Below are 10,000 nucleotides of genomic sequence, written 5' to 3'. Positions count from 1 at the left end.
CGAGCTGCCTATCATGTCAGCCGCCACTAATGATGTGCGGCCGAGCTCTTAAACGCTCTTCCTCTGATGCTTAAACAGCAGCAGCTGTGGTGAGGACTGACAGGATCATTGATGCACCAATAGGAGAAGCCGTGGAGTCGGAGGCTCCTCCTCCCTGCTCCGACAGGGACAGGTAATCCATCAGTTAGTGTTAAAATGCCCGAGCTTTGTGCAGCAACAGGCTGTAATAACAACAACAGCTGTAGAGAGTCTTTGCTCTGCACGGCCGCCTACACCTGCTCCCTGACCGCAGCAGGCTCCTGGATACTGGATATTCATAGTTCGAGGTAAACTTTATATCTTAGTGTTAAAATAATCTTAGTAGCTAATTGCATACATGTCCACATTTGGTAAATATCACATATATGAGGGGAAAGCTTGTAATATTAGCTGAAGTTCCTGTGTGTAAGCTAACTGTGTGGTGTAACCGCTTGTATTAAAACCATAGACCGAGGGAAAACATGTTATAACGTGTTTTAAAATGAGTTCTGCAAAGCGAAGGTGACGTCACCGACCTTAGTGTTAACAGAGACAGCGGGTTAATGTCGGTAAGTCACGGTCACTAAACGATCCCGTTATTACAGTGAACTGTCGTGTCTGGACGAGCAGTTAAAGAGCAGAGCAGCGGACGTGTGTGTCGTGTTTGTTCATATTAAGTTTGGTTCAGTGTTAGTCTGATAGTTTTCAGCTCTAGTTCATTTCATTATTGATGACAGGAGTCAAAACATCTGTTGGAATGATTCTGTCTCTGTCAGAATAAAGAACATGACTGAGAGCTGAGAACCATCATGACATGTGAACCTGCACAATGACACCAAACTTAGTATTAGTTTCTATTCTATTGTTATTTCATGTAAAACGGTTCAGCAGACTGTTTATTACAACTAAGCTGAGGGAATAATGTATTTTCAGATATCTGTGATCATCTAATCAGAGTGCTGTTTCTTTTATCTTTTTCTCTATACTTTACAATATGATATTGATCTGATTTCTCTCTATTATAATGTTTTTTCCATCCAGCCAAGGTCTGGATCTTTGGAGACACCTACAACCTCTTGCAGCGATGATGGAGGCCCTGCACCACCTCCACCTGCAGTGTCCACACATGAAGATCTTCTCTTCTCAAACATAAACACAGTGTCTTATATGATAATATAGTATTTTTTAATGTAACACTTGTGGCCATAACATTGTTCAGTCTGATCAGCTGTGCTCTTCCTTGTTTCCTTCACCCTCACTGTCGTATTACACTCTCTGCCCCACGTCAGACATACAGTCACATGACTCTTGGACTCCACTGCAGCTGTAACAAACTGTCAATAGTTTAAAACATTAGATTTCATATTTCATAGTCCTCAGCCATTATAGTTAATATCAGTGTGCTGTTCCAACAGCATCACTTATTTAGAGGGAGATTGTTACTGGAGCAAATAAATATTAACTGTCTCACACATTAGGACTCATGATGAATAATTATTATACTTGTTACTAAAAATACTGTTGCTGTTGATTCAACAACTTATTTTTTATTAAACAAACTTACATATGACAGTGAAATTCAGCTTTAACTTAATCCACAACTGTATTTTGATTTTAAATAGTTACAGTTGATTGTAAATTGTACACTACAGTATTTAATTAATCCATTTATTACATTCTTTTATACATGTTTCCAGTGTTGTAAATTGTTTAAATGAATGTAGTTTATAATGTCCAATAAAGTTATTTATGAAGCTCTTGCTTTAACTTTGTTGATGGTTTTTATAGAACACATCTGGTATGAATTTTCACAATAGTAACACGTACAGCATTGTGTGACTATTTCTATGTTAGCTTTAATCAACAATATAAATACTACAAATGTTTAAATGTTGTCTGATAACACTGACAATGAAGGATCAAGAAACATGCTGATATTAATTGGTAAATACTTTCACCTGTGGAGGTGGTGACAGTGCTAGAGATGATCCATCACTTAATCACTGTTTAATATTTATAAATTCTGATCTTAAAAGTGTTGCTACCATCACCTGTCAACAACAGCAGAAATGAAGCTGCAGGTAAGAAACTGAACCTGTGAATACTGAAGACAGAGAATAATAAACTAACTCATCAGCAGTTAGTCTGTCATTTCATCAGAGGAAGATGAACTGGGAGGTTTTCTAGCATCATCATCATCATCATCACAGCACATTAGAGAACTAAGGATGTCCATGCAGTCTCCCTTCTCCACAACCAGATGAATGGAAACTAATGTGCTGCTCTGTACATGAGCTCCTCCTTCTGTTGGCACAGATCACTCAGTTTTCACAGTGTGGAAACCTTTCAAATGACAATAAAACACAAACACTTGAGTTAAGATGCGGCTGATCACAGTTAATTAGGGCTGGGACGATTATCCGACGTAATCGACGTTGTCGATTATAAAAATTATTCGACGTGGAATTTTAGTGTCGACGCGTCGTGTAAAACCACACAGGGTAAATGTTCTTAGAACCAAACCGGAACTTTCTAATGGGACCGTTTATATCCATCGTCTTTGGTTTACCCGGATACAAGCGCAGCGCACGGACTGGGACAACGCGGTGACGTAATTGAAGTCATTGACTACGTGAATGATTTGCGTCTGTGTAAATCTATTTGAACAACACGGCGGCATCTACCAGCAGCACGACGGAGCGCGTGGAGCAACACGCGGCAAAAAAAAGGCTCGTGCACGGTCCTCCAGAGTTTGGGAATACTTTAATCTTGACACCAACAGTGTTGTAGTCTGCAGACTCTGCAAAGTGCATCTGGCATATCACTCATGCACGAGAGTCATGCACGAGCACATAAAGAGGAAACACCCTGGTGCAGCGAGTCAAGATGTTGGACGGGGCAAATTGTTATATTAAATGACTAACTGGAAAATAATTGCAATAAAATTACTGTTAGGTTAATAAAAAAAAAATCGTTAGATTAGTCGAATAATTGAAAAAATTATCGCTAGATTAATCGTTTAAAAAAATAATCGTTTGGGACAGCCCTACAGTTAATCACAAATATCGATCAGCTGTCAGGATAGGTGCATGAATGTCTGCTTCAGTTCAGGACTGGTTTGAATATTAAATCAACAATCTTCTATATGACAAATATTTGTCTACACATTTTGTAAAAGTCACGTTATCTTAACTTGAACTATAGTGATGTCTTGATGGACAATGTATTAACTGACATTAACGCTGCGCATTACACTAACGCAGATCACTTAAACTGGGTCACGTGGAGAAACACAAACCAAACGTCGTTAGATTAACGTCGATTAAATTCACCTTTTTATTGGGCTTTGACTGAACACCTCCACGGGCTAACCCAGGTTGACACAGGTTATCAGCCCAGCTCGGCCAGGTACCGTTAGCATAGCAATCGCTAAGTTATCAGCTAACGCTAGCACTAGCTGGCTAGCTTGGTTAGCAAGGTGCATCTTCACCTGAACTGTGATATTAACAGGGATGCTAATTTTGGCTAGCGAAGAAACAGGCTTAAAACAAAATTTACTTACCGGAAAAAACTGAACCGCTGACTCCTCTGAGTGTCTTTGAGAACAACTGAACACAGAACAAGACGTTTTCAGGGAAACAACATGTTGGAGCTAACTTTGATGAACTGAAAACACAATGACAAGTCAAATGTCCGACACATCGCTCTGACGTCATATCCGGACAGGCAGGTCCCTCTGTGTGTCAATGACGTGATAGCCACGCCCTAAAGTCACTCTGCTTTAACGTCTATTTTCTTTTAAATAGGAACATAATTTAAAAAAATGAACATCATGTTGTATTGAAGAAAACTTCAAACTAGAGATTCAGACCATAAACACATAACGAATCAGATTAGAAAGTAGGTGTTGAGCGGGAGAGCTGCTGCTGGGTGTCTCACTCCTCACTGCTGCTAGTCTTCTGTTTCCTGGATCATTTTATATCTGATAAATTCTTATTTTGAGCGAATTTGAATTGTAGGGTTTTAATGGAGAACTGGAAAATTAGGAAAGACGGAATCTGTTTGGTCACCTGAGAGAAGTTAAGTGAATTTATATCCTGCAAAAACATCAGGTAAGAAAACATTTACTCTATTGTTTTTGTGACGTTGTTTGTGTTCGTGTCGTTTATTTCGCATTAAATAAAGCTATAGACGGATAAACAAATGTCATTAAGTATGTGTGTTTATACTGCGTCATTAACGTGTTAAAGTGAGAAGCTAACCGCGATTAGCGCGCTAGCTATAACAGCATTTAATTCAATGTAGAAGAAGCTAATTTTACTGTGTGTTGCTAGTATGTGTTAATGTTGTCAGCTGGTTTAAAGCTTAAACCAGCTGATGAGAGGTGAATGAGTGAAGTGAATGAGTGAAGTGAAAACTGTCTTGGACCAGGAAACACAGTGAGGAGCAGAAGTCTCCCGCGCAGCTGCCGCTTGGTCTGGACTGTTGTCTCCAGCCTCCCGCTCATGGTTCCCATCGCCGGGCATCAGCCAGTTCCTCATTGTTCCCCATGTTCCAGAGACTCAGGGATCTGTGAGGAATAACTAACATGCTGTTTGTTTGTAGCTCCGGTTAGCAGCATGACAGCAGATATTTACTATGACATTATTTGAATTTTTTTTCCCTCTAACTATACCAAGACGTTTTTGACATTTTTATGCCTTATTATGTCGTACTATACTATGACGTATAATGGCGTTTTATAGTTTACTATACTATGACATTTTTAAAAAATGTTATGCTTTACTATACTATGACGTATTATGACGTTTTATAGCTTACTATACTATGACTTATAATGGCGTTTTATAGTTTACTATGCTATGACATTTTTGTAAAATGTTATGCTTTACTATACTATGACGTATTATGACGTTTTTATACCTTACTTTACTGTGACTTTTTTCACGTTTTTATGCCTCATTATGCTATGATGTTTCCTTCCTATTCTCATAGTCATAGTATAGGAAGAGATAAAAAATCAGGAACCTGTTGTGAGTGGATGAGTCATGAGATCAACCAGCTGTTTACAGATACAAACACATGTGAACCAGTGAGCTGAGGACACCGACTCTGTCATTGACTGACTCACAGTTTGTTACAACAACTCATTAAACTATGTGGTCACATGACCTCTATGTGCAGTTATTGTAGAGACAGAGCGGAGAAACCATGATGCTTTCACTGACTGTTGGACACACTGAGCTGCAGGTGAACAGTTACGTGACTTTGAATCTGTTTTCACCTCTAAAACTTGCATTACTACATTTCTAAGTGTGTGTAGACTACAAGTCCTACAGACGCTGAGTGGACATCAGTTCCCCTCCCCTCCTCCTCTGTCAGCACCACATCAGGTCAGGCTGCATGAATTCATGTCGGTCTCAGGTTTCTTCAGTCTTGTTTGATTCTCCCAGGGAAGAAGATGGCGGCTAAAATCCTGACCAGGACACAGGACAATAGTCTCAGCTGAGTCAGTAACCCAGCAACAGGAAGACCCTCTCAGCGCCGGCTGTGAACCCGCCCATCCAGGATGTCAAACACACACAACACACACTGATTACACAGAGTGCTCCATGAATAGAGTCCAGCCTGTGACGGTATGTTGGTTCATATAAATCTGATCAATCATGAATCACTGAGTCAGTGAAGCTGTTCACGGTTCATTCCTGACAATCATTTACTGAACTGATCATGTAACAAGATGAACAACAAACTTATTGTGAGCTGTTTGGCATGATTCCCAGAATACACTGCATTTGAGCAAACCGCACCGGTGGTACTTTAGCGCCCTCCGTGCAGTCTGTCAGGTTGCTTCCTTCTGTTTTTTTTCATGTGCACAGCTCCTTCTGCAGGAAGTGGTGAGTTCACTGCACCACGAGGAAGTTCTGAAAACACATAGTGTGTATGTTGGAAACGTGGAAATGTCTTTAAAGCTGCACCTGTCGATGTGTTCACAGTGAAGCAGCTACGACGCCGGCTCACGTGAATTTGAATAACTTGCAGCATGTATGAAGGGGAATGTAAATGAGGCTTCGCTCAGAGAATTATCTGCTGTGCTTCACTCAGAGCTGTAAAACCCTCCGTCCTCCCCTGAGCAGCTGGTGAACACAGTGGAGTATTATCCCTCAGGAGCTGGTGGAGAAATGAGCACCTGCCTGTCATGGATCCATCAGGTGAACACAAACACGTTAAATGAATGCTCATGTTGTTGTGTGCTCTGTGTTTGCAGGAAACTGCTTCCTAACACATCAGGTGATAATGTCCGGTGGGTCTACAGCTCGCTCTGCTGCCCCCTCGTGGCCAAGACAACTTCCTTTCCCACCGTCCCCGCTGACCATCAGAAACTGGCTCCATGAAAAAGACTCAATCACCATCAAATCACTGAACACAGTTGATCCAGAAACATTCAGTGTGTTGATTTTTTAACAAACGTTTAGCTAATAGCTTAGCCAAGCTAACCAGCTAAGTGACCGGTGACCTTGTATTAGGCTAACTTGCTTTAAATGCCATGCTGGAGCTAAATGCTGTGATGTTCCCGTTAGCTTCTATGTTTTCATGCTAGCAGTAATGGTGGAAACAGCAGTAGCATGACCGTCTGTTTGTATGTGTGAGTTTTATATTTCCCTGTTGGTAAATAAAAAGGCCGAGGATCCAACCTGAGTGAACAGTTCCATATTTATTTAAAAGACACTCTGGATGAAAAGCAATAACAACAAAGGTAAGAAACGGGAGGGGGAAACTTTTCAGGTGAGGGCGAAGAGAGGAAACTTTCCAGTGCTTAGTTTTCTTTGTGTAAACTGTGGTGACCGCGTGTTGTTGGCGTCTGTGGTGACGCTGACCCCGGATCAGGTCTCTGGTTGAGCCTGCGTCTCGTCCTTGCGCTCACAGCTCAGACTTCAGGAGCTTCTTCGCCTTCTGCATGTTGCTAATCACTGAGGAAGAGGCGGGAAACATTCACAGTCAGTCACAGTCGGCCTGCGTGTGTGTGTGTGTGTAAACTCACGGCGTGTCAGCTGCAGCACTTACAGAGTTTGATGTCACTTGGTTCGTAGGCGTACATGCGGTTGGCGTAGCGACCGGTGACGTCAGCCCTCACTGTCATGGAGGGGTCTGTGGAGACAGTGGAGGTCGAGGGTGAGGCAGGAGCTGTGTAAACACTGAGTGATGGTGGAGCTCAACTGTCTGAGCAGCTCGTTTACATGCTACGTCTGCTGACATGCTAATGTTGCTAACGTTGGTCAGTGGTGTTCACCACTAAGAAACAGCTCACTGAAAACTCCAGCTCTGCGTCTGCTGCACTTCCTGGTTTATCATCATTAACTACATCAATGACTTTTGTCTTTGTGTGATAAATTAATTGCTATTCACGCACACACACACACACACACACACACACACACACACACACACACAGGCACACACCATTAGCACACAGTACAGGTGTTTACACACACTCACACTTCAATGGTGCCCTGGAGGAAAAGTAGATAATAATCACAATAGAGCTGTTGTTGACACAGTAAATACTCACTGAAACAAACAACTAAACGGATATTATAACGAAGGTCAAAGGTCAAAATGTTAGGCACTGTGTGAGAACTGAAGGTCCAGCAGCAAGTTCCAGACAGTGACTCTTACCGACGAAGATGATTCTGGGAACGTATTGTCCATCAGGAGACAGATGTTTGTCTGTGGTTTCATACTGTGGGTGAGAAAAAAACAATGTGAAGCTCTGGAGGTTTTATTGCAGCAGCTCAACCACTGACGAAAGCATTTCCTTCATTTCATATTTTAACAGGCATTCAAATTTAAGAACTGTAGAGGAAGAATTTATAAATGAATGATTAATCCATCAATAAATATTAAAGATTTAAAAGTGGATTTACAAAAACAATATAAAACTCTCATTAAATAAATCATTTATAAACATATTTATTAAATCATGAATAAAAAATAGAATTTAAAAAGATATTTTAAAAATAAATTTCCATTTCCTTTTCAAGCTGCTTTTCCTATTAGCTAATCAGTTAGCTTAGCCATTAGCTTCTCCTGTTAGCCTCTCTGTGACACTCTGGGCCTCCAGTTTAAAACCAGACTAAACAATCCCTATTGGCCACAGGATGGAACAAGCTCTCTGATTGGTTGGAGAGCTAACCAGTCAGGTTTTTGTAAATGTATTTTTAAATCTGAAGCCTTTATTGATGGATTAATCATTCATTTATAAATTCTTGAAAAGAGAATCCAGTTATTTATTCCCATTTTTTAAAAATGCATTTTCAAATATTTATTCATGAATTAATAAATGTGTTTCTAATGGTTCATTTAATGAGAGTTTTCTGCTGTTTTTCTAAAGCCATTTTTAAATGTTGAATGTTTATTGATGGATTAACAGTACATTTACAAATTATTTTCACAGTTCATATTTTTAATGCCTTTTAAAATATGAAAAATGAAGGAAATGCTTTATCATTTCTCCTGTGACGTCCCTGGTCCTCCAAAAACAACAGAGTGAGAAACTCTTGGTAAATAAAACCAACAACGCTTTTTTATAAAACTTGTAATTTTACTCTTGAATAGATAATAACAGGTTTGCAGGAGCTGTGAGGCGTCTGTAACTTACCACCAGATTGAGGACGATGAAGTCATCATCAAGAGTTTTCTGGATCTGGTTGTCTTCAGAGAAAACCTTCTTGAGTGCTGCAGGAGAAACAGGTTTTTAGTTCTACAGGACTGCACCAGGATGTGAGGTGTCGTCACACCTGAGCAAACACACCGCCGCTTCCTCCTCAAACAGGTTTGGTTCTTGGTTCTCTGCATGAGTAACTCAGTAAGTGTGATAATAGCAGCTGGGAGTGGGACTCACCCTGACTGTGGGGGCAGTCCTCCAGGTGGAAGATGACCAGCAGAGGCTTGTTCCTGAAATACAAATCGGCTTCACTTACATCCAGTCATCAGCTTCAATGAAGGTCAGAGTCAGAGTTCGAACAGTTTCCTACCTTGACCTGGACCAGTAGAGACCCTCCTCGTAGGTCTGAGCCCAGACCAGCTGATCACCCCAACCTGGACAGACATGGACACGTAAAGCTCAGTGACAGACTCTCTTTATCTCAGTGCTCAATAAACTGCTTTCAGGCGATTCTCACAGACCTCGAGACAGAGTCTGAGGGATCCTCTTGCCAGTCTTTGGCATGTATTTCCCAAAGGCGGAGGACAGGGCCGCCAGGACCAGGAGCACGGACACCGCGGCTTTGATCATCTTCAGAGGTTTCCTGGGAGACGAGGAGGCGACAAAGGCAGAGACACAAATCACTAACGCTGAACGCTCCGACTGTTTCACCCTGAACTGAAGGAACGTGAACTCAGGAAACGTGCACACCTGCGTCCTCCTGTTCTATGGAAGAGGGTTAGGGTCACCTGGGAATCAAAATTTGTTTTTGCTTTTTCAGATTTCTGACTTTAAAAAAAAAAAGTAAAAAAGTTTCTGCCACGTGTGAATTCTGAGATTAAAGTCAGAATTCACAGAAACAAACATGTGGCTCTAATCTTCCTCCGTAGTTTCTGCCTGGAGGAAACTGATGTGGTTGTTTGGTGGAAAGTCTCTCCACAGACAGAGAGGAGAGAGAGGCGGCACCTGCAGTTACACCTGAGCAACAAGCTACAGAACCACAGCAGCGACCAGGAAACACAAATCATGGAAGTAACAAAACATTTCAAATCTGAAGCAGAGCAGACACCTGCAGGACTGACTCACCTTTAAAAACAACTTTAACTGTCTTTTTAAAAATCATTTCTTTCCTTTTTTAAACAGCTTCTTCTCCCTCACACTGACTCACTCTCAACTGACTCCTTATTCCCTGTGGTGAAGGTGAAGAGGATTCTTACCTGTTCGGGTCTGCTCAGGTGAGAATGTGTACGGACCGCAGCTGTACCTCCACTCTCACCT

General features: G+C 41.3%; 1 protein-coding gene and 1 long non-coding RNA gene across 3 annotated transcripts in view; one reads left to right on the top strand and one right to left on the bottom strand.

Annotated features, from left to right (window-relative positions):
* The first annotated feature begins 4,319 nt into the window (after positions 1 to 4,319).
* LOC130184137 (uncharacterized) lies at positions 4,320 to 6,712 on the top strand. Of its 2 annotated transcripts, XR_008829938.1 has the most exons (3): positions 4,320 to 4,590; positions 5,472 to 5,654; positions 6,287 to 6,712. It is a non-coding gene; the product is annotated as an uncharacterized LOC130184137 (long non-coding RNA). The 2 variants fall into 2 exon arrangements; XR_008829937.1 differs by lacking the exon at positions 4,320 to 4,590 and having other exon boundaries at positions 4,875 to 5,654.
* A 2-nt stretch (positions 6,713 to 6,714) lies between these two features.
* The window catches only part of agr2 (anterior gradient 2), a 3,290-nt gene continuing 4 nt past the window's right edge, over positions 6,715 to 10,000 (bottom strand). Inside the window, exons 1-8 of the mRNA XM_056399944.1 lie at positions 9,940 to 10,000; positions 9,205 to 9,326; positions 9,054 to 9,117; positions 8,921 to 8,973; positions 8,678 to 8,754; positions 7,696 to 7,759; positions 7,084 to 7,167; positions 6,715 to 6,989 (exon numbers count right to left, since the gene is read on the bottom strand). The exon at positions 9,940 to 10,000 is cut by the window's right edge and continues 4 nt beyond it. Coding sequence (XP_056255919.1) covers positions 6,940 to 6,989; positions 7,084 to 7,167; positions 7,696 to 7,759; positions 8,678 to 8,754; positions 8,921 to 8,973; positions 9,054 to 9,117; positions 9,205 to 9,313 — 501 coding nt within the window. The 5' untranslated portion in view covers positions 9,314 to 9,326; positions 9,940 to 10,000 and the 3' untranslated portion in view covers positions 6,715 to 6,939. The remainder of the gene's footprint in view (positions 6,990 to 7,083; positions 7,168 to 7,695; positions 7,760 to 8,677; positions 8,755 to 8,920; positions 8,974 to 9,053; positions 9,118 to 9,204; positions 9,327 to 9,939) is intronic.

This window comes from Seriola aureovittata, chromosome 16 (genome assembly GCF_021018895.1).
Source record: "Seriola aureovittata isolate HTS-2021-v1 ecotype China chromosome 16, ASM2101889v1, whole genome shotgun sequence".
Classification (NCBI taxonomy): domain Eukaryota; kingdom Metazoa; phylum Chordata; class Actinopteri; order Carangiformes; family Carangidae; genus Seriola; species Seriola aureovittata.
The sequence above is the reverse complement of the archived record's forward strand: the minus strand, read 5'-3'. Positions and strand labels throughout refer to the sequence as shown.